Raw genomic sequence first — 25,230 nt, forward strand, 5'->3', positions numbered from 1 at the left:
GATGACTGGATAAACAAAATCTAGTATATCTATACAATGAAATATTATTCAGTCATAGAAAGGAATAAAGTACTGATACATGCTACAACATGGATGAATCTTAAAAACTTTATGCTAAGTGAAAGAAACCAGACACAAAAGACTACATAGTATATGATTCTACTTATGTTAAATATCCAGAAGAGGCAAATCCATAGAAACAGAAAGGAAATTAGTGTTTGCTAGGGTGCTAGAGGGTGGGGAAATTAATGCTTAGTATGTATGGGTTTGTGTGTTTTTTTTTCTGGAGTGATGATAATGTTCTGGAATTAGTAGTGACGGTTGCAAAACCTTGTAAATATACTACTCATGTACGCTATAAGGGTGAATCCACAAGGGAAAAAAATAGAGGGACAGATTTGGTCCATTGGCAATAGTTTGTCAATCTCTGGTTTGACCGTTGTTTTTAGAGTTGCATAGACCAGAGACAGAATCCTAATTTTCAATTTATGAGCTCTGTGACCTATGACAAGTTACTTAACAGCTATAACCCTCACTTTTCTTTATATCATGGTGATATGTAGAGTAACTCCCTTGTACTGTATGAGGATAAAGTTAGATCAAATATAAGTTCCACAAAGGCACTCTTTTCCCAGAGCCTAGAACTAACATGTATTCAATGTACATGAATAAATAAGTAAAACATTTAGCAGTTACTGTCTCACAGTAATAAATATTAATAATAGCAAACCCTTATATACCATTTACTCTATGCCAGGTACTGTTCTAAGTGCTTTGCAGAACTTTTTCTCATTTCAATACCTAGTGTTATCATCATCCCCATTTTCCAGATGAGAAAACTGAGGCACAGATAGTGTAGATAACCTGCCCAAAATCACTCAGCTATGAAGTGATAGAGACAAAATTAAAACCCAAGTGGTCTGGTCCAGAGTCCATGCAATAAATGTTGAGTGTGAATATGATTATAATCATCATCAAGTTTAACATATATCCAAGTATACCAATTTCATTTCTCTCTTTGATATCTGAGCTCACACTAGCACCTCTACTTCCTAACACATGATTTAGGGTGAGGATGCTTCCCAAGTCTTCAATGTTCTGCTAGGGGGCATGTTCATCTTTTCATCTGTCCTTCATTCATGTATTAAGCATGTATAGGGTCTCTACTGGGCTTCCCAGGTAGTTCAGTGGGTAAAGAATCCACCTGCAGTGCAGGACACACAGGAGACAAGAGTTCAATCCTTGGGTCAGAAAGAGCCCCTGGAGGAGGTCATGGCAACCCACTCCAGTATTCTTGCCTGGAGAATTCCATGGACTGAGGAGCCTGGTGTAATACAATCCAAAGGGTCACAAAGAGTTGAACATGACTGAAGCGACTGAGCATACACACTTGCAGGGCCCCTACTATGTTCTAGGCCCTGTGCCATATAAACATAAAAAGACAGACTCTCTGTCCTCAAAGAGCTCAAAGTCTAGTCAGGAAGAGAATCATAATCAAGATGATAAGGGCTGTAGTAGGGCTATGTGGAAATGGAGAAGACCAAAGGCGGAGTGTGGAGGTAGGAGGAAGGAAGGACCTATGAGAGTTTCCTGGAGGAAACTTTACCTAGAGAGGAATGTGGGGTAATCAGGAATAGGACAGGACCATCAAGTCAAGAATGAGGTTAAAGTGTATATGGAGGCCAAGAGGCCCAGGAGCTCTTGGTGAAACCCAACAGGCAGAGTCCAACGTGACCAAAAGCCAGGCTGCAGGGGGGACCTGGAAAAGCTCAAAAGGGCCTAGGTGCCATGCAAGTTTGGTCTTGAGCAACTACCTAGCATTGTCAGCAAATACCTGACATTATTTTCTATGCCGGCATTTATCACCATCTGACCTATCATACCTTTGCTGTTTATTTACTGTCTGTCTCTTTCCACTGGAATGTGAGCTCCCTGAGGGCAGGGACTTGGCTTTGTTCACTTTTGTTTTCTGCTGCATCTCCTTTACCTACCACAGACACATGTTTGTATTCCCTGGCTATTATAGGCATGAAATAAAAATTTTCAAATAAATTAATGAGTGAAATAAAATAAAGAAACTCATGACCTGGGGGCTCTAGAGAAGACAAAGAGTATTACAATACAGACTTGACACCTAGGAGCTTACAGACTAGAGGGGACCTAACAGGTGGACATGAGTCCCTATTACACTCTGCCTCTTCCCTTCCTACACTTCCTGCCTTCTCTCCCAGAGCTTTCAGACTGTCCCCTGACCATTAAAATTCCCTTCCCCTCACACATTTCTCCACCCCAGCCAGGACTTTGTGCTCCCTGACAGTGGCCCATGCTCCAATCTGCCCACCCTCCTGGCTCTGCCCGTCCCATATCTCAGTCCTGAGAGCTGCCTGCCTCTGCTAGGTGTTGTTAGCATGATCAAACTAATTTTCAATGATGTATGAATCACTGTCAGAGCAGTCTAGGTTATATGACTTTTTAAACTTTTTTGTTATGGAAACTTTCAAAGCAGAGAGAAGAGTATGGTGAAACCCCATGTACCCATCACCCAGCTTCAACAATTACCAACATTCTGCCATATTTCTTCTATTCCTCATTTTTTCTTGAAGTATTTGAAAGCAAATCCCAGAGACCATACCATTCCACAGTTGAAAATGAAAGTGAAATTCTCTCAGTTATGTCCAATTCTTTGCGACCCCATGGACTATACAGTCCATGGAATTCTCCAAGCCAGAATACTGGAATGGGTAGCCTTTCCCTTCTCCAGGGGATCTTCACAATCCAGGGACTGAACCCAGGTCTCCCACATTGCAGGTGGATTCTTTACCAACTGAGCCACAAGGGAAGCCCAAGAATACTGGAGCAGGTAGCCTATCCCTCCAGGGGATCTTCCCAACCCAGAGATGGAACTGGGGTCTCCTGCATTGCAGGTGGATTCTTTACCAACTGAACTGTGAGGGATTCCACAGTTGCTGGCCTGTAAATATTTCAGTACGTTTCTCCAACAGATAAGGACCTTTTCTTAAATAACCACAATACCATTATCAAAGCTGACAAATTAATGATTCCTTAATACCATCTAATACCAGACACTATTAAGTTTTACCCAATTGTCTCAAAAATATCTTTCTGCATGGACTTGTTCAAACCAGGATCCAAACACAGTTCACACATTAGGGCATGTACTTTTTAGGCTTAAGGCCACTAGGTAGAGTTTCAAGCCTCATGGGAAAATGGAGACTAATCAGCTCAAAGCACATCTAAACATTCCAAATTCTCTAACCCTAGAACCTCAGTGTGGCCTGTCTCTGGCTAGAGAAAGGAGCTAGCCATTCAAACCTCTCATCAAAGCTTTTTTTTTTTTTATAAGGGATAGAAAGAGTGTTGCCCCAGGGTGGAACAGGGAGGGGAGAACCAGAGAAATGTGTAGCAACTAGCTTTCTGGTCTGCCTCCTATCCAGAGCACCCCCCTCCCAATCCCCATCCCAATCCTGGCGAACCTCTGAAATATTTGGTTCATCCGTGTAAAAGTAATCGTAATTGCAGTCATTCCTGCTTACCATTATGCCTAATTATAGTATAGCACAATAATCATATGTGTATCATTAAAGATGTGTCAGATTGACTTTGTCTTGAGTTTTATTTGATTTCAGTATGAAACTGCTTCAGTACACACAACTTCAGAGCTTGTTGCTCCTGGTCCCAACCAGGGAGCAGGGGACCAGCTGTTGGAAAGCCAGCAGCTGAGCATCCCTTCCCATCCTGTTCAGTCCCTCCCATCCAGTCCCGTTCAGTCCTGTCCACTTCTGTGTGCTCTGACTGCTGCAGCTTATGCTGGAGGTGCCCACCTGCCTGCCCTTCCTCTCTTCCTCTCCATGGGCTGCACATCTGGGCTCAAGGCAGAATGATTCACTTATAAACAGAAACAACCAAAACAACAGAACCCCCCAGGCTCTGCCAACATCAACTGCTGCTTCCCCGATCCACAGGGATCTCAGTCAAGCTTCTTTTGACTCAATCCATGCAACATCTTCATTATTCTCCCCATTGGCAGGGGTAGGATGGGGAATGTGAGATGAGCCGATGTGTCCAAAGTCATCGAGTTCATCATTAGCAGAACCAGAAGGAGAATCAGAGGCTGTGGCTGCTGAGCCAAAGCTTCTATAAGAACCAAGTCTGGGTCAGGCTCCATCCATTAGGCCTTCCTCTCTAGTAATAGATGCGTTGTCAAATATACAAGATGATGCTGTCTGTGCTGCTGGGCAACTTCCTGAGAAGCAGGCACATGAGAGTTGAGGGGTAGGAGTGGAGGGCAGCACTTTTCCAGCTCACATTTACAAGTTGTGGGAACGAAGCTGATCGCCAGGACCAGGCCTTGCCTCGTTGGTACATTGTCAGGCTGCCTCTTCCAGCAGGTTTCTTGCTGCTTGCCAGCACTGAAGCAGTAGCTAATCAGGTAAACCAGTGTGGAAGAATCATGTCCACCATATCAGATCATTGCCTAATGAGACTTCCCTTTGGGTCTGTGCAGACCTGATGAATGAAGCTGGCACATGTATGCCCAAATGCTCATTCATTCAGCTGGCCTTGAGTGAGGCCCATCTTTGTGCTTGCTCTGTGCTAAGTAAAGCTACCATCTGGTTCTTGCTCCTGAGAGCTACACTCCTGGCTGAATGGGGAAGAAAGTTATATAAACAAATATGTCAGAGTGAGACTTAGGGCTGTAAAAGACCTTATGAAGGTACAGATGAGGGAGCAAGGATCTTACTTTGGGGGAGTCAGCAAAGACTTCAAAGAGGTTACATTGGAGCTAGGTCTTGAAAGATGAGTAAGAATGGTCTCGGCTGAGAAGGGAGGACTGCATAATTCTTTGCACAAGGAGTGGTAAGCAGAAAGGCCAGGAGGTATGACAGAGCGTGAAGGAACCCAGGACCCTTTTGCAGATGTAAGCTACATAACTTTCCATTAAAGTATCTCAGGGGCTTAATAATTTAGACTTAGACTTCCAGGTAAAGTATCACTCCAGTGTACTGATTTTCCATGGCATTTGCTTCCCCGACCACCCCCCCCCATCACTTTTGGGCCAGCCTTTTGGCCCTTCTGCAGTCTCTCTGCACTTAACTCAAAAGCTGGTGCTGAAATATGCCATTTCAATTTGTTTATTCTAAATTTTGCACCAATCACATTGACCCACAAATGGCTTAGGTGTGTGTTCTAGGTTTCTTGGAGCAGAAAAAGGAGGCATTTTTTCCCCCTAGAGTCAGTCCCAAAGAAGCAGAACCCACTTGCCATGGGCAGCAATGGCACAAATTCCCTGGAGACGCCTGAACTCTGTGTGCTAGGCCTCTGCTGCCCTGTGTCTGTTCTCAACCAAATGGCCTGTTTGCTTAGCTGCTGACTGTTGTCTTCATTAGAGGGACATTAAAACACTTGGTTTGAGCAAGGCAAGGTAATGAATTGTTCTTGTGTGGACTCTTAAGTAAACTATTAGCAGACTTGCCTTGGTACAGCATTACTAATCTGCTGACAAGCATTAACCATTTCTAAAGCATTGAGGGGCCCACAAGTTAGAATTTTTGTAATGAAAATGCCCCTCCCCCATTTATCTAGCCTCTAGAGCTTTTCAAAACATTTCTTCCATTGATCTTCATAAACAGTCCTGCAAAGTTGGAAGGGTGGAGGTCTGTGTCCCTATTTTACCAACTTGGAGATTGAACCTTGAGGAGTTAAATGATTCCAAGTGGTTCTAATGTTATTGGAAAGCAAGCCTCTAGTCATGATCATGGTGTTGGGAGCTTTCCTACTACTCCAAGCTCCTGCTGCTGAGCCATCCCCCCACCACCAACATGGTAGGGGTTGCAGGGGGAATGTGGGCAGAGACAGTGCTCCCACATTTACAGGACAGCTGGCTGTGGTCATTCACACTGTCTACATGCTCCCCTGCACCGTTCACTGCACACTCGCCTTAAGAAGGACCTCCAAAAAAAAAAAAAGAAGGACCTCCAGATGTTTGCCATGTTAGCACCAAGAGAGTACAATAGATAAAGAGTAATAAAGAGTAACCTCAGGAAGCAAATACCCCTTCAAGATGTAAGTCATTTACTCCCTTCTTACCAGCAGGATCAGGTTCAACCTGCATAAATCTATTTTAGCGTACTTTAATTGCTTATAAACTAAATGTTTCCTGGATATGCTACCGACCATGAATAATTAGAATCATTTCAGTGACTGGGTTTTGGAAAGTGAACGGGAGAGCAGACAAGAAGGGGCTGCTCAGAAGGGAGAGTCATTTGTTAAAGCCTGAGTGGGAACATTGTCTCCACCGTCTCCAGTTTTGTTTTTTCATGATGTGGCTAGAGCTGCCTGTTTTTCAGCTACTCTGACTGCCCTTCATTTTTTTATGCATCTCTCAAGTAACACTAGCTGCTGACAATAACAAGGCCCAAGTGGCCCCATGCCAGAGTCATTCGTTCACTCAGCCAAGATGGATGGAGCACCTACTATGTGCCAGGCCCAAACCAAATCGCAAGGCTAAGGAAAAAAATAATACCCAGTTCCCAACCTTGAGGAGACCATGGCCTGGTGGGGGAGATGGACACATAGACAAACAATTTTGCTATAACGTGATAAATGCTAGAATAGACACCTGACAGCGAGCTGTGGGAACGCAGAGGAGGAACTTACTCCATCAGGGGGAGTTGAGGCCAGCACAGCTGAGGAGCAACATTTAGCAGGGGCACAAGGGAAGCAGAAGGGTTGACTAGATAAAGAGGAGCAGGGAGAGATGTTCCAGTGCAATGTGGCTACAGTGTAGGGGGCAGAGCCTGGCCTGTGGTGTGAGATAAGACTGGAGGAGTCAGCTGGGCCAGACTGTGAAGACCTTTGTGTGTCCTGCTTGAGAGTTTGAACTGGGTGTTGCAGTCAGTGGGGAGCCAACCTTGGTTTTTAAGTAGGGGGGACAACCTGATCAGATCTGAATTTTGGATGGAAAACTCAGGGGGGGAGGGGAAACAGGGAAATCAGTTAGAGGCTGACTCAGAGAGCAGAGCTTTGCTTTGTCTTCCCTCTGGACTCCAGGAGCTCTCGCCTGGATGCCTATTACAGCACTTACCACATAGCATTAGAACTACTTGTTTGCACATCTGCCTCCCCATCCATTCCTTGAGGGTAGGGTCTGAGTCTCAGTTATCACTTCACCTCCAGAGCCTGGTGCACAGGAGTCCTTGGGAGACATTGGTATCAAGTGAATGAGGGAACAAATCAATCAATAGGATCTAAGCTAAGTGACTAAGTACAGCAGAGCACACAGCAAGCAAGTTCAACTCTTGATTTGTTCCCACGTAACCACCGTGATGGCTATATTAGAGAGAAATCCTACTCTCACAGAATATCAAGTCCATCCTTCACTTTTCCTCTGCCTCTGCCAAGCCCATCAATCTAACAATGTCCGTCACAAAGGAAGGATGCACTATTCAGAGAAGACAAGAAAGTTGCTTACAAAGCTGTGCTGGTGCTGGTTATGACCCTGTACTCTGTTCTTTCTCATAAATTAATTTTTGATGACTTGTTAAGAATATGTCTTCTTTGTCTTCATTCTGCTCTTTCTGCCTTTCTTATCTTCTCTCCCTTCCTATTTAAATCTTATTCATTCTTCAAGGCCAGTTCAGTTGCTTCCCATCACCACCCAGCCCCCACATTCAGAATTAAGAATTCCCACTTGAGTTCCTGTAGCTCCAGAGTAATGACTCACCTATAATGTTCATCTCATCATAGTTCTTCCTGCACCTCTCCACCTTTTGTACTAGACTGTAGGCTCCTCAAGGCCAGGGATGGTCTGCTTCATCATTATTTCCCTAGCACCTCCCACCCAGCATCTTGCCCCAGCAGATAACTAGTAAGTGTTTTCAAATAATACCTCAAGCATATTGTGTGGTATTTGGCTGTCCCCTTAGAGTTAATGCCAGTCCTGACAGTACCCTACGCCTCTCTCTATCTTCTTACAGCTGGCAAGATATGATTTTCTTCATCTGACAAATGGCAAAGAAGAAAAATCATTGTTCATCAAACATTGGGAATATCTCCCAGAAATAGAGATTCCCTAATCTCTATCTCCTTATCCCATATCATTTTGGGTATTTTGAAAGCACAGAATCCAGCGCATCTAACAAAACATAAGCATACTGACCCATTTAGGGTCATAACTTCACATCTGTGCTGAGAAGCTTATTGTATAATAGGTCTCACCTATGATGTTAAGTGAAGAAAAAGACAAAATGAACATTCTCTTTGGAAGGACATACTGAATTAGCTCAACTTGGAACACAGTAAGCATCCAGAACCAAGAATTCAAGTTTTTCAGGTAGAAATGTCCAACAGACAATTATAAACTCATCAATGGATGAACCTGGAAATGTAGGATCTCTGCACAAAAGTGATTAAAACCACAGCAGAGAGTGTAAATTCTTGCAGAGAGGGAGAAATGAGCTGAGAGTACAACATGAGGACACCTACATTTAAGAGACGGGTGAAGGAAGACAATCCAGGGAAGGAGACTGACAAGCAACAAAGAGAAGAGTCGTGATGAGAGAGAAGATACCACCATAGATGAGACAGTGGTTGATGACAGGTGCTGGAGAGAGAGCAAATAAAGTGAGTGATCACTGAAAACAAGACATTAGGTTAGGTAATTAGGGGATGACTCTTAGTCAGGGGCTTCTCTGATGGCTCAATGGTAGGGAATCTGCCTGCATTGGAGGAAACTAAGAGACATGGGTTTGATCCCTGGGTCGGGAAGATTCCCTGGAGAAGGGCATGGCAACCCACACCAGTTTTCTTGTCTGGGAAATCCCATGGATAGAGGGGTCTGGCAGGCTACAGTCCGGAGGGTCACAAAGGGTGGGATACAACTGAGCAACTAAACAACTTAGTGTCATAAGGCATGTGTGCTAAGTCACTTCAGTCACTTCCACCTCTTTGCAACCCTATGAACTGTAGCCCATCAGGCTCCCCTGTCCACAGGATTTCCCAGGCAAGAATACTGGAGTGGGTTGCCATGCCCTCCTCCAAGGGATCTTCCAAACCCAGGGACTGAACCTGAGTCTCAGTCTCCTCCACTGGCAGGCAGGTTCTTTACCACTAGTGCCACCTGTGAAGGCCCTAAGTGTCCAGGGGCACCCCTAAGAAGCCCCTAAGTGTCCTAAGGTAGGACTAACAAATATTGGATACATAAGACTACATCCCTCCAGCCCCCAAGCTGCCTACCAGGTATTCCCATGGATTATATGACAAATTGGTTTCAGCACATTTTCCTGCTGAACCTAGATACAGCCTCAGAATCTTTCTCAACACAGTACCCCAAGCAGATACTGTCAATCAGTCAGAGTTGCCAACAAGCTAAAATCTCTTTGCCATCCTTCTAGAAAACTGTTCAATGGAGGTGTGGGGAAGAAGTGCATTGAAGTGTCTGAGAAATGAAGAGGTCAAGATGGTGAAGAAAAAAAAAATCTTAAGAAGTTTAGCAGTGAAGAAACAGAGAGGGCAGTTGCTTGGAGTAGGGTAAAGATGGAGCCAAGGCAGCATTTACAATCCTCCAGTAGAATCCATTTCCTTACGGTCATCTTAGTACTTGTCCGACAGTAAGCCAGGTAAATCAATATCCCTATACTCTCCCTTCTTCCATCCCACCCTTGGCTGAAGGAAAAATTGATGTAAAAAAGCTTCATGTGTAGGCTTGTTTCCAAAATATTCATTTGATTAACAGAGACATATGGTATAACCAGAGTTGGCCCTGCATATATTTATGAAGGAGGAATTCTCTCTAATAGTGGAAATTTGAGGATCAACCGTAATATGGGAAAGGTATTAGTCTTGGCCCGGGGCCCTTCCCCCAAACCCCTTGAAACCACACCCTGAAGTTTCCTTGGCCTGCAGGGAGATCCCCTAGTGAAGTGGCAGCCACCCTGCCTTTGTCTCCTCTGCCACCTCTTCTGTACCTCTTTCCCTTCCTTGACAATTTAGCCCACACACACATTTTTATCTCCTCTCCTTTCTATCACTTCCGTCCTCTTGCCGTTTCCTACCACTTCCAAGTTCTCATTCTCTTCTCATCTCTTCTATTTTTCTTAGTCTCATTCATTTGGATCCTCTTCTTGATCTCTCTGCCCTCTTTCTAGCTTCAGAGTTTTGGACTACAGGGTAAGGTCTTCACAAGCTCACCTTCATTCAGTCTGAATGAACATTAGTAAAGAAATTCAGTTTTGCTACTGTCCATTATATGTAGAATTCCTGTTTCTTTGTACAGTTGGTAAAGCACAGTAAATAGTAATATCTAGCATTTAATGACAATAAACATTTACTGAGCACCTACTCTGCTCCAGGCACTATTCTATGTGCTTTCAGTTCAGTTCAGTCGCTCAGCCGTGTCCGACTCTTTGTGACCCCATGGACTGCAGCATGCCAGCCTTCCCTGTCCATCACCAACTCCCGCAGCTTGCTCAAACTCATGTCCATAGAGTCGGTGATGCCATCCAACCATCTCATCCTCTGTCGTCCCTTTCTCCTCCTGCCTTCAATCTTTCCCAGCATCAGGGTCTTTTCCAACAAGTCAGTTCTATGTGCTTTACATGGACTAACTTACTGTCACAACAACTCTCAGGTACATTCTGTTATCCCCATTTTACAAAGAAAACCAGGGAACAGAGCAATTAAGTAACTTGCCTAAGGTCACACAGCTAGTAAATGGTGGAGAAGAGATTTAGGGCTTGTCCCCTATGATTCTGGAAATCATTCTTTAGCTACTGTGCTTTTTGCTTCATGGTGTAATGGAAAACCCACTGGACTCAAAGTCTGAAGCCATGGGTTCAAGTTCACATCTATTACTTTAACACTGTGATCTTGGATAAGTCATCTCAGTTGTCCAGCGCCCCACACGTGTGAGGACATTTTACTGTACTCTAGCCAATACCACACAGTTAAGCTTGGATTTATTCCTCTGCCCTCCCTGTAATTATCTTTCTCTCTCTATTTAGATTTTCATCTCCTTGAGAGCAGTCACCAGGCCTTATTCTTTTTTTATACTCAACCTCCCCTCCAAGTACCTAGAATAATTCTCAGCACCTAATAGAACATGTGTGCACGTGTGCACACACACACACACCCTCCTGTGGGTTGACTAACATAGGAATGTTAATGAATACACTAAAGGGCTATATATGTGTGTATGTTCATGAAGCCTCTCTAAGTACTTTAGCTAATGGAATAATACTATTTAATACTTGGCATATTCTTTGTTTAAATATAATCAGTGCTCACATAAGCTAACAGTTCCCAGGTTTACCTGATTATTTTGCTTAATAAAATTTTTTATACCAATAGTTAAAATGCCATTAAAACTTCTTGATAATGTAACTATTTCAATGCCTTACTCATTCATTCACTTATTCATTCAAACAGTTCTTGGTACTGGTGTATGAGCCTCACCATGAAGCAGTTCTTAAGTAGAGACCTTGTTCAAGCTGTGAGACGAGCTCCACGGGTGGGATCCCGATGTAGTCTAGATGGGGCACTGGTTTTCCATCCTCATGTAGACTCGACATATCATATCTTGTCTCCAGGAGCACACATCTCCCTGACCCCTCAGTTATGCTCTGTACACTCCTAATTCCCCATTCCCCTGCCTACAAGCAATTGCCTTTGACATGCTGCTTCCTGCCAGTTCAGTCCAACAACTAATGGGGTTATTATTTTTGTTTGTTTGTGTTGTAAAGCCATGGCAATAAAATTTACTCCCAATAATACCACTGCAATTTTGTGTTCTTAAAATGTACCATAAATGATATATATAATAACTGAATTTCCTGTAAACAGAAACGTTTTTCTGGGGAAAAGAGAGCTTTTTTGTTTCCATCATGGTTGGGGCCAGGTTCTTTGATGGAGTAATTGGTGACATAGGAAAAGTTGAGAAGCATCTTAAAAGACCATGTTACAGTTCAAAGTGATGATGCTCTATCATTCTGGTTGTGATGAGTTCTTTTCTCAGGGTGAGTAAGGATAAGAAATGCTCTTTCTGGTCAGGGCCAACATCACAATCACCAGCACAAATTCCCCAGCTGATGAAAGAGCAAAGCCTCAGTGATCTATAAAGAGAGATTGGCATCAACCGTGGGCTTACCCTGATAGGATCAAGCCTAATTTATAGGAAAAGGTAAACCTTGAGTTAGCAATAAAAATTTTGAGAGCCTTTTTGTAGTATTATAAAAAGGGGGCTGGCTTTTTTATATTGACTAGGAGAGATGAATACTAGTTTAGCCATAAGAGTCTATTGCTGGCATGGCAAATGTATTCCTTTAGGCATCTTCCTCGTGCTGAAATTCATCCCTAAGGCTCTAAGAGACTTTACCTTACCATTCTCTTTCTTCTTCTCTGGTTACTCTTTTTCTGCCTAGTCACTAGCTCTTTTTATCCCCTTACTGCCTTAGTGCTTAGCCATGACCTCACTTCCACACACCATCATCACATCTCCAGCTGCCTGCTAGACATAGTGACCCATATATCCTACTGTCATCTCAAGCCCACGAAACCCAAGCCCATCCACTTCCCTGAGCCAGACTAGCTCTGCCTGCCACTTTATCCCAGATCTGTCAGGGATACTGATTCTCCCACTTGCCCAGACTGAAAATCTAGGAGTCAACTTTGACTTCTCCCCTGCTCTTTCCTCCACAACCAGTCAATTGCCAAAGTCCTCAGAAGTCTACCTTCACAATGTCTCTCTTCTATCCTCCATGTCCCCACAGCAATCACTCTTTCTCAAACCCTTGCTATCTCCCCCTTGAACTATGGCAGTGACCTCCACACTGGTCACCCACCCCTCCACATACTACTCCTGGGTATCCTAAGGCACAGCTCCAGTCCCGATATACCTGTCACATCAAGTCCTGTCTCTCAACCTCGGGCTGAAGGCTTCCCATGCTCTCTCTCCTTCTACAACTTTAGCGAACTCCCCAGACTTGTCCTACTTCCGCTAACTACCCTCCACCCCATCCCATCCCTGCCTATTTGCAATCACCCCATCCTTCAAGACTCTGATTCTCCCTACTGTATTTGAATGTCTTCAGAATCCTAAACACATTTTATTTCATTCCTTCAACAAACAGGAATTGAGTTCCAATTATTTTCCAGGCCCTATGCTAAGAGCTGTAGGTAATATAAATATGAATACAACAGTACTCTTCCCTTGTGGCACTCTGACTAAGGAGCTGGAAAGATGGATATAAATAACTCAAAATCCCTGTCAGGCTGTCTCTGACTCCCATCATATGGGTGCTGCCCCTCAGCCTACAAATATACTTAAGACCCTCCCATCTTAAAATACCTCCCACCTCCAGTCCCACCCCTGTACCAAACTCCTAAAAAATGAGAATGTCTGTATTATTACCCATCATTGTTATCTCCAGTTCTTCCCACCAACTCTTCAGCCCCATCCAGTCAGGCCTTGTCCATACCCACTGACTGCTGCAGTGAAGATCTCCTTCCCATAAACAAATCAGAAGACCACCCTCCTTTTATTCACCTATCCGCAACATCTCAAATTGTCACCAGAACTGTTTCCTCTCCCTGTCCACTTCTGAAGTGTTAGCTGTTCCCCATGATTCTTTCCTTGCCTCTCTTCTCTTATTCTGTAGTAAGCCTCCCCTTTCGGCCAAGACAATTCCTTGGCAGTTCTCATCCAATTCCTTTATGTCATTGATAACTCCCAAATCTATACACATATCCTATATCTTAGGCCTAACCTCTTACCTAAATTCCAGACACTAAATCATCATTATTCTGACCCTCATCGTGCTCCCCAGTGAGCCCCCCCCACACCTATACACCCCACCATGAACCCTTGTCCTCTGCCTGTATTCCTTAACCCATTACTATACTTCCTACACAGTGGGAAATCCTTGACTTTCTCTTTTTCCTTACTTCACATATCCAACTCATTGTTTAGTCCTATTTATGTTATAAAAGATAACATAAAGAGTTTTTCAATCTCTCTGTTTTCCCACAACTGTTCTGGCTCAGGCCCTGTTACCACTCATCTTGGCTCTAGCACCAACCTTCTCGCTGGTCTCCCTACTTGCATTCCTCCCCTCAAATTCCATTCCATTCTCTACACTGTAGCTATTGAGTAAAGTGCACAGCTTATCTGTTCCTCCCCTCATTTCCAAGCTCCCTCCAGTTTCCATTCACTTATGCCACAAATAATTATTTGCCACCTCCTAGGGATAAGCACTGTTTGGGGAACTGGTATGACAGTGAAAGCAAAACAGTGTTCTGCCCTTGTGGACCTTCTAGTCTGGGATCAGACCAAATGCCTTAGGGTGGGGAGCAGGCAGTATCTACCATAAAACTCATCCTGCCTCCCCAGTCTCGTGTCCTCATTGTCCTTATACCCTACTCTCAAGCCCCATCATATTAATTTCAGTGCCTATAATGTGCTATTCCATTCCACACTCCCTACCCTTGCCCAGGCTCTCTTGGAAATGCCTCCCTCCCACCCACCAGGCCCCTTTTACAGATTCCCTGACACAGTCACTTCCTCTGGAGTAGTTTAGAAGGGCTTCCCTGGTAGCTCAAATGGTAAAGAATCTGCCTGCAATGCAAGGAACCCAGCTTCAATCCCTGGGTCAGAAGACCCCCTGGAGAAGGGAATGGCTACCCACTTCAGTATTCTTGCCTGGAGAATTCCATGAACAAAGGAGCCTGGTGAGTTTCAGTCTATGGGGTTGCAAAGAGTTGGACATGACTGAGTGACTAACACATGGGTAGTGCTGATCTCCAGAATGACCTGGATTCAAATCTCACACTGCACATGGTAGCTGTGTGACCTCTTCAAATTATCTGACAATTCTGTGCTTGAGATCCTCATCTTAAAATGGAAGTAATTCTAGAACCTGCATATGAGTAAGTTTGAGAATTGTCAGTACATAAAAAGTGTGGAGACACTTTTAAGTGCCTGACACATAAGAAGCCTTTAACCAATATTAACTGTTACTGATGGGATTAACATATACACACTACTATATATAAAATAGATAACCAACAAGGATCTACTGTATAGAACAAGAAACTATACTCAATATCTTATAATAATCTATAGGGGAAAAGAATCTGAAATATTTATATAGTAAATCAACATTGTAAATCAACTATATACTTCAATTTTTTAAAAGACAAAAATATTAACTATTATTACTTATATCTTCAGTATTATTGTTATACCTCTCATCACACTGTTCTATAATACCCCCTCCTACTAAACATATCTTACTATCTTTACACCCCAGTGACTAACCTAGTGAGGCACATAGTAGATATGTAATAAATGTTGAAGGAAGGATAAAAGGACTGACTGTTCCAGGTTTGTGGTTTGGTTTCCTGTGACCACATAGGATTATGAAGGAATAACAACAACCTTAAGGCTTCTTCTGAATATCTTCTTGACCAGGTATCTAAGTGAATGTTATTTGCATTGTATAAGCAAGAGCTGGAGGGGAGTGAGCAAGAAAGGCACTTTGAGCTGGGCTGAACTGAACAAGACTAAACTATTTCCTTTTTTTTTATTCATTGACTCTTGGGTCAAGAAGAAACTGACTTCCCTCAGTACCATTCCCTTCCACTCCCATCCTTCAGCCCCACCTCATCCTTTCCATTTGTCTCCTTCCCACTACCATATTCCCCTCAAACATGCATAAATGAAACCCAGAAAGCAAAAGGAGCACTGAGGGAAAGGGGGAAGGAGTGGGAGAAGGTTAGCACCTCCCTCCTTCCTTTGCTGAGATCAAAGCCTGCATTTGCACTTGCTGGCCGGCTGGCCTCTTTCATGCCCTACCCCACCTGTCTGGGAATGGCATTGCCACTTGCCCATTTCCTTTTCTCTTCAACACTGGAGGGCAGTTTCAGGGTGGGGCCTTGAACTATTTCTAGTGCAGGCCAAATCCCTCCATCCCAACATCTTTGCCTTGTGTGATCAGATTTCCTTTCCACCTCGCCAGTAACAAGTGGCGGGAGCAGAAGGCAGGAAACTGTGAAAGAAGTCAGTTTCTCTACTGGCCCTTGGCGGAACCCATGGTTTAAGTAAGTGGGAAGCCACTGGGACTTCTGGGCTTTTGTCTGGCAGGAAGAACAGGCTCTTCTTTCTGCGTCTGGGGGTGGGGAAGGTCCCAGTGCTTGGGCCAACATCCCCTGGGGTCCTGGTGAGGCACCAGTTAGGCAATGCCTTCTTGCCCCAAGAGAAGAGAATTCACATGTACTGACATCCTACCATGTGCTGGGCTGGCCTCTGTGGTCGGCCCTTTAATGTATATTATCTCTGTGATTCCTAACAACCCGGTTGGGTCAGCACTTATCATTCTTCTGGTAGCGATGAGAAAAGAAGCTTGCCTGAGGCACACAGCTCAATCCAAGTATGAAAAATCCAGCTCTGCCTGACTCTATGGCCAGGGCTCTTGCCGCCTCATCATGCTGCCTCAAGAGCTGAGAAAACTGTTCATGCCATAAATTGGCTCTTTGCATTATTCTACAGAATTAAGTGAACAGCCAGCTAAACCTTTTGTGAATTAACGTAATTCAGCATAATTTTAAAGTAAAGGTTGAAGGAGAACCTTGAGTTCAACTCTATAGGCTCTACAAAGAGAATGTGACATGTTTCTGCCTTTGCAGAGTTCATGGTCCCATAGAAAAGAGTTAACGAGTGCAAAACTAAAAACATAATATAACACAGAAACAGAAATACCATGAGAGAGCCAGAGAGGGAAAGAGGGCACCACCTTTGCCTTAGATACAGCCTCTGCCTTCCTCGTGCCTGTCTCTTCCCTCAGCTCCAAGCAGAGCTGCTCAAGGCTGCGATGTGGAACTGGATCACAAAAGAGGGACTTTCTTATATCATCTGTGTTCCCTAGCCTAAGAATAGTGTAATAAGTAGTACCCAGGAATAATATTTGATTGGCAAAGGTGGGGAGATGTTTAGGAACCCAGGCTTACCTGCAGCCAGACTTCTTCAGCAAAGAATGGGTTATTTATGGGTTCATTAAAGCCAGATGCTCAGACAGCCAGGACAAGAGCCTCAATCCCAGTCAAGCTGAGCTCCATCACGTGGCAGTCAGCTCTGGCCCCAGCTGACCGTCTTGCTACCATGTGCTCTCAGCCCAAGAAGAGGCTAAAGCTGGAGAGCGGCCTGAGCATGCAGCAGGTCCTCACAATGAGGACATGTTGTTCCAGACACTCAGTGCAAAACAGATAGCTCACGACATGCCTTACTGACAGAGGATCAGCAGTGTTATCTTCGTAGATGGAGGCAGAACATTCCCTCCTCCTAGACCTCAGCGAGGCCCCTTGCCTCTGATTTTTATAGCATTTGATGCCAGGAGTTTGGGTGTCTCAGAGTGACTTCTTCATTGGAGCTGCCTTTCTTCTATTGCTCACTCTAAACCCATCTTTCCTTGCCCATGAAATGAATGTACTACTTGACAGCCTCTGGAATAGGAGAGGCCACTTAAGGAGAGAGGGCTACACCTGTTTGAAGCCTTCTCTTCAAGAGCCAAGCCCATGAGGTTCTCGGGCTTGGACTAAGGGGCCCTCCTTGGCTAAAAATACAAACCTCTCAGGTTTCTTTGATCAGAATGGGGGAGTTAGTTTCTGTAAAGACGATCTCTACACAAGGCATCTTCTATCTCCAGAACTTGGGACTTCAGACATCAGCGAGTAATAACTCCAGAAGAAAGGGACTAGACTCCTCTCCTTTTTAGGTCAGTCCAATAAAAGAAAAAGCATTATAAGCATTGTCACAGTCTTGGTCATTTTTCTTTTAATTAGATATGAGGAGTCTTCTGTCATAGATGTGCAAGTCATCTTCCCATCAAATTACTCCCATAGATTCCACAAAGATGTGTTAGGATCCCTAGAGATTATTCCACAACCTCTCCCATGGTGCCAGATATACATCCAGACTCTTAACAAGGATAATTTGATGGCAATGGCAGTCACCTTGGATTATTTTTAAAAGGCTGTTTGAATGACATCAAATTCATGACACATGCCAAGATCCCTTGTTTTCATGCCCTCTGTACCATTTTTTTCCAGGGAATTTAAATTTCCCTGGCTTACTTACTGCCTAACAATATCACTATTGAAAGCACATAATGTTAAGGACCATATGCTCTCTCTCCAGAAAGTGTGTACAAATACTATTTCTGTTAAAAACTAAACAGAAATAGTAGCTTTGCATATTTCCCATTCAAAAGCTTCTCCCAATTGAATGATTCCCTTTGTCATGGAGTGTTTTTCCCCAAGCGGTCCCTAATAGAGAAGCTGAATCAGATATTGTGACTTACCAAAGGTCACAAGGAATCATCTAGTGAGCTAGAAATAGAAACCAAAAACCTTTATTTTGATTCCCTGAATTTAAAAACAAACCCTACTACAGAAAAAATAGAAAAACTAGGCTCATTTGACATTCCTGTTGCAGGGAATTCAAGGCAACCAAAACTAACAGGCCTTGATCTGTGAGGGCCAAGGAGGTGACTAAGACAGGTGCTGCCAGCATTTAAGGAGCTGATAATCCAGTATAGGGAGATCAGGTCACTGTTGAAAAATCTCTACACACTGAAGAGCACCTAGAGGACCCCAAAGGAGGGCTTGTCCATCTTCACAGCCCCTACAGCAGCCGGCACAGTGACCTGTATGTAATATGCAGGCAAGCACTGTCTATTTGTTGGACAAGGGCCATAAGAGATGTACCAACAGAATGCTCTGGGGCTTGTGTAGAATGAGGGACAGCTTTGTGAAGGAGGTGACATTTGAGCTGTGCCTGGAAGGTTGGAGAGGTTTTTCACAGGCAGCAAGGGATGGGGGAGGGATTTTGCAGGCCCCAGGAAAAAACAATGGCAAAGATCCTCAAGGGAGTGAGGGACCAAGCATGGTCTCATTTGGGAGAGCCCAGAGCCGGCCAGTGTGGCTAGAGAAGAAGGAATGAATGAGCTGAGGCTGGAGAGAAAAGTTGAGATGTGAGCAGAGAGGACCTTGAATACCAAGCCAAAGAAAGAATTTTGCAGTGGACTGTCACAGGAGGTTTGAACAAGGGGACCAGTTTCCTGCTGCACCCTCCTGCCCTGTCCATCTGGGCCTTCCTTGCCTTGCCGGTAGCAGTGGGTTGTTATTGTTGTTCTGATTGTCTGTGGTTTGGTTGGAGGTTTTCTGTGGTTTAGTTTGTTTTTTGGCCTTTCCCTTCTCCTTACAGTTTTTCACAGCATATGGTCCTGATTATGTGCTGGAAATCACGCCAAGCTGCCGGCCAGACCGCAATGAGCCCCACCGAGTCCAGCAAATCCTCAACTACATCAAAGGTGAGCACCACCCTTCAAATCCAGCTCTCCTCATTCCACCCAGCTTGTGGTGACCCATCAGTGGGGGCTTCCCCAAATACCATTTGTCATTTGGTGGCTAGACTTTACTCTGACTCAAAAGGGAAACCTCTTCTTGGCCTAAGAGCTTGTAGTTGGAATTCTGCATTGGTCACTCTGGTTGGGATTGTCATTTGGCCAACTAATGTCACCTTCAGGGAGACAAAAGTTTCAGCTTTAAGCACCTCCAGTGGAAAGCCAGTTCTAAAGTGTGCCCTGGAACTCTCTTTGAAAAGGGCAACAGTAAAACCCTCTCTAAGATAAGAGAAGGTCAAGTCAATTCAGACTTGGGATTGGACATGGCGGCAGGAGGGCTTGCAGGCATTCTGTTCCAATGTGGTTCATTGGTCCAATAGAGCTTTGAGTGACTGTGAGCCCACAGTGAGTAGTCAAAGATTTTGAAGTCATGGGAGTGGGTTCCCCAGTCTCACTTAGAGCACTGGAGATTTGGCTGCTTCCCTATTCTTCCTTTCCCTAAGGTTGGCCTCCAATTATTCTGGCCTCTGGACAGAGGGAAAATGGCAGTCATCAGGTTATTGCTCACTTGATCACACTGTCCACTAGCTGTTTGGGGATACTGTAGAAACCCCCCTCCCAACCCCAACTGCTGTTTCACAACTAAACTCACTTCATCTACAATTTTTTTTAAGTTGTTTTGGTACCCACATTCCTATTTAATTGAATTTGTGTGTACGTGTGCATATTTTGGGGGGTCCTAATTATTTGCAGAGTTAGAAGGCCAAAGGTATCACATTGCCCATAATGGAGAGTGAAATTCCTGTGTTTTATTCAACTAACAACCAAGTTAGCACCAGTTCTCCTAACTTTGATTCCCTCATTGGAATAAAATCCAGCACAAAAGAGAAGCCCGTTCTGTGTCAGAGTTAGTCTGAGGGAACACGTTGTCCTGGGGATCTTTGCCGAAAGTGATATTAAGGCCCTGTCATCTAGTACAGCCCAGTCTGTGACAACAGCCTAGTCCATAGTCACTGACTCCACATCCCAGGCTCCTTTGATGGGAGAAAGATTTCTAAGCTCATGAGGCATAAACTCATAAGGCTGTGCTCACAGCAGTGCTTATCAGCTCTCTCAGGTATCCTATAGCCCTCAGCCTTTCCCTGACCCTATAGTTTCAAGGCACCTCCCTCTGGTCTCTCAATGGCTACCAACTTCAAAGTCTTCACTTCCTAACCAAATCCTCCTCCCTCCTTGAACCTTTAAGGCCTTTAAAATCTTTCTTTTCAAAAAAAAAAAAAACAAAAAAAAAATAAATAAATAAAATCTTTCTTTTCCTGGCCTTTCTCTAGCCTTTCTTACTACACTGCAGACTTGATTAACACATGCTCCCACCCTTGTTTCCTCCCATCCCTCTCAGATCCTGGACCAAATTCTCATACCCCCTTTCCTTTCACCTTGCCATTTTCCCCTCATCCAGACTCTAAATCCTGGTAGAGCAGAGACAAAACAATAGAAACAGAAACTAAACAAGGCTCTGCAGCCACTTGCTCACACCTACATATGTGCAGATATCTTTATGCCCTCATGCACATGTACCCAGACACATATCTCCAGAGAGTGCTGACATCATGCTATTGAGGAAATGGAAATTCAAAGGGAAGAGAATTAGGAAAGATAAGAAACCCAAAAGAAGAATACATTTTTAAAAAAATACTCATTTAAAAAATGAGATAAAAGATTAGTTTGAGAATTGGTTAAAAAATAATAATAACAGAAAATTTTAGAGGATATACAAGTTACATGGAAGTCAAGATTTTTTTAAAATATCCCAACAGGTTAAAACAATATTCTGGTTGCAATACCATGAAATTAACGTATAGACCAGGAATTGGGTCTTCAAAAGCAACTGGACACAAGCAAGATGGGAAGACATGGCTTCACAAGATTTTGTCTGCAAGAGTTAGGGATTTTAGTCAGTATGAGTCACCATGGCAAAGTAGCCTCCAGAGATGTTAATGCAGTATTGATCTTACTTTAAAAGATCTTGAGACAAATAGGAACATATGTTTCAGGAGGTCAGGATGGGGAGAGGATTGGAGCCCAGGCTCCAAGAGGTCTGGTTGGAGGAAGATCTGGGTTTTGGGAGAAAAGAAGACTCAGGGGGATGTTGTCCCATATCTCTGAGAGGCTGTCACAGAGCAGAGGGTATAGACAGAGTCTATGTGGTCACAGGGCACAGAGCTAGGACCCATGGGTAGATATTATTAAAAGGCAGATTAAGCAGATTTTCATTCAAGATAAAGAATTTTATAATGATTACAGCTGTCCAAAGTGGAACAGACTGCCCAGAAAGGAGTAAGGTCTCTATTGCTGGAGACCTACAAATAGAGACAAGACAGTCAATTGGCTGTCATATTGTAGATGGAGTCCTGCATTCGGAGGAAGGTGATTGTACTAAGTTATTGTTAAGGCTCCATCCAATCCTAAGATTCTAGGATGCTGTACATTAATTATGTGAAAATACAAAAACAATAAAAGGAAGATGAGAATGCAGGGGTTGGTTGATGAGTCATAGTTGGGGGGGTTGTGGAGGAGGTAATACTGTGTATAGGAAAGAACTGATGAGGAGAAGAAAAGAAACTAAGTGGCTAAGAGTGGGTGGGGAGGAGCCAGGGAGGGCAGACAGCAAGTAGAATGGCTATAGATTACTAGGAATCTTCAGATTTTTCCATTTAGCCATCCCTTTCATATTGACAAAGTCTTGTGTTCTAGCCATGCAAATGAGCAGAGCACATAAATCCAGAACCAAAAAGAAATGCAGTTAAACCTACAAGAAATGAGGCTAGAAAGAAGTCCAAATGTTGTTTAAAATGGCCAGGCTAACCTGCTATACTAAGACCATGCCCCTCCAGCCTGGTGACATGCTGTCATCAGATAGTGCGTTGCCATGACAATGGTCAGTGTGGAAAGGCTGCTGAATTTTCTGCATTCTGAAAGATTTTCCTGAACCTGCGTAAAAGACTATCATCTGTTCTTCAATATAAAACCTCAATGAGGCTGGCTATTTCTTCCAGTGCCTCTCCCTCTCCCCCTCCACACCTCCCCGCATTAAAAACAAAGGTGGTGGGGCAGAGCCAAAGATTATTTGGGGAAGTGGATGGCAATGAGGGAGTGGATGGACTACATTCCACTCTATGGGAAGGAGCATATCTGGTTGAATTTATTTAGCCTTTGAGCTTGGGTTTTCTCTCTTTCTCACCACATCCCTTAGAAGCACAAAAGATGGGATTTTTTTAACCTATTGGAGAGCAAACCTGAGGAGGTTCATCTTATAGTGATAAATTCCGTATGCTACAGGATGACTGGCAAATTTGAACCTCACTTTATCCTGTCTTTACTGCCTATTAGACTTTCTGAGAGAGGAAAAAAAGACAAAAATAAAACCATGGAGAGTCTATTCAAGCTGTTAGGTTTATACAGAGAAAAGCTATGTGTTGTTCCCACAAATCATTCTTCTCATGTCAATGAATCTTGAAGATTTGTGTGATTGTTCACAAGGAAGTATAGGTTAGAAAGTGGATCATTTAATCTAGATCATGACCACTACTGTAAAATCACCCTTGAACCATCTTCATGTGCTCAAACTTGTTTGCCTTTCCATTCTGGTTGACGTACTCCAGAGGAGTTAGCTCACAGAGAACCTTCCAGAGTTGGAACACTGCTGATGTGATCAATCCCCAGAGGCAGCTAGCTCCTTGAGCCTGCCTAGCTCTGCATGGGGAAACAGGGGTAGAGGTTTTCTAATCCCTGGTCCTGATGACATTTGAGTCAAGTAAAAGTCCCTAGGGGGCCAAAAGCTTCATGTTGCCATCCAGGCCGGACCTGGTGGGGGAGGGGCAGGAGAGAGTGAGTTGTGCATATGTGAGAATGTGTTGGAGTTGTAACTGGAGGTTTCTACACTTGCTCTGCGTTCCCTACATTTGCCAGAGATAGAAAAGGAAACAAATGGGACCAGGAAGTAAGGAGGAGGCGAGAAGGAGATAGGAGGACATAAGAGGGAAGAGCAGGTCTTGTGCACATCTGCCCTTTCTGACCCTTAATGAAGGAGACTTAGTATGGCAGCCTCTATGGTGCAGGGTTGGGGAGATGAACCAGCAAACTGATGTGGCTGTTGAGAGAGACACCACAGGAGAAATAATAAGAATAATAGCTAACATTTATCTTACAGATGAGGAAACTGAGGCTCAGAGAGTATAAATTACTTGGCCAAGGTCACCTTTATTTATTCAGCAAGTAATTACTAAGCACCTACTCTGTGCCACACACTGTGTTAATAGGTAGTGGAGCAAACATTTGAACCCAGGGCTGTCTGAATTGAGGCTTTGGAGTCAGGTTTGTCGTTTTCAGTGTCCTTCCTTTCTTTGCAGTGTTGCCCTATCAAGCCTACTCGTCATCTACTTTTTCCAGTCACCCCTGGTAAACCCCTTCCACCTTGTACTACATACTTGGCTCCTTCTGTGTGGTTGATCCAAAACACCTGAAATCTGATTTCTCTCTGGAAATGGGAGGAAATCATCCATAAGCAGCATTTGAAATTCTTGTCCCTGATGTAGGCCTCTTAGCCATGCCCCCCCCACCTTACTATATTATAACCGAACTTTCCAGCTCTATTTTGTGCTGAGTAGAGAAGTAAAAGAGAAGGACAGGTTGAAGAAGCCAGTCCACCTGATTCTTACTGTCTGAATTGTGCTGTGATCACCAGTCCCCATCTATTTACAGTTCCACAGCCCCAAGCCAAGACCCTTTGCACATCTACAGGTAATATTCTCAGGAGAACCACTGTGCTTAGTGTAAGCAGCACCTCCTCTGGCAGCCTCATGTCTGGGATTGACGTTCTTCTAGGGACTAGCAATTGGGGCATCAGGTCTGGGCATGTCCAGGACCTGCTGGAGTCCCCAACTTGAAGCAGTGCTCCTGCCTGGTGGGACTCCACACCATGAAAACTCAGCTTCTCTCCATACCTTCTCTTGCTCCCTGAGAAGCCATGAGGATAAATTGAAAGGCAGGGCCAGACCCAAGACAGACTGACCATTTGCTTCAGGGCTTCTTGGAAGGAATTTGGAGCAGGATTTTGGAGCCTACTATGAGCCAATTTGCATGACTTCTGGTGAGGATCTCTGTGATGTCCATCCCTTATCTCCCCTTGCCATCCTCTGTCCTTTTTCTTTATCCTGCTCCAGCTCACTATGGTCTCTTCTAGGAGCCTCGCTTGCTTCACTAAATGGTGTAAGAATTGGAAACCTTGGTTATTGTTGTTGTTATTGTCATTGTTAAACAGAAAAAGTTGTCAATATGTCATACTGAAAATTTTAGAAATTCTAAAATGAAAATGAAGGCTATTCCCCAAAGTTCCAGTAATTTCAACAGAAGCTTTTAACAAACCATAAAAACCCTTGACAAGTTACTTTTGAAGAATTGAAATACCTACCTAAATCCAGGAGGTGGGAACTCCCATTATTGAAAGCCTACTGTGCATCACCATGCTATATTCTTCACATATGTGATCTCATGTTTTCTCACTATTACCTTATAAGGTAGGAAACTGGTGCCTGCAGAGGTAATATAATATGCCCACGGTCACATAACAAGTAAGTGATGACATCAGGATTTGAAGCTAGGCCTGGTGCTTCCCCTCTCCTTGGCACTATTGCTCAGTCAAGTCTACTCATCATCCCATGTCTGCTCTTTCCAATCACCCCTTCCCACCTTGTAATGTCTCCCAAAGTGAGGTTCTGAACCAGGTTGATTTTAAGAAGTATCAATGTGTCTCCACATT

At 43.9% G+C, this 25,230-nt stretch overlaps 1 protein-coding gene across 2 annotated transcripts in view; it reads left to right on the forward strand.

The window, feature by feature from the left end:
• The window catches only part of HDAC8 (histone deacetylase 8), a 252,719-nt gene that overhangs the window by 202,528 nt on the left and 24,961 nt on the right, over nucleotides 1-25,230 (forward strand). The window contains exon 10 of one of the 2 annotated variants that reach the window (XM_043895395.1): nucleotides 19,274-19,379. The exons of the other annotated variant lie outside the window; for it this stretch is intronic. Within the exon in view, the coding sequence (XP_043751330.1) occupies nucleotides 19,274-19,379 (106 nt within the window). The remainder of the gene's footprint in view (nucleotides 1-19,273; nucleotides 19,380-25,230) is intronic. 2 annotated transcript variants of the gene reach the window in all.

Source organism: Cervus elaphus, chromosome X (genome assembly GCF_910594005.1).
Source record: "Cervus elaphus chromosome X, mCerEla1.1, whole genome shotgun sequence".
NCBI classification, from domain to species: Eukaryota; Metazoa; Chordata; class Mammalia; order Artiodactyla; family Cervidae; genus Cervus; species Cervus elaphus.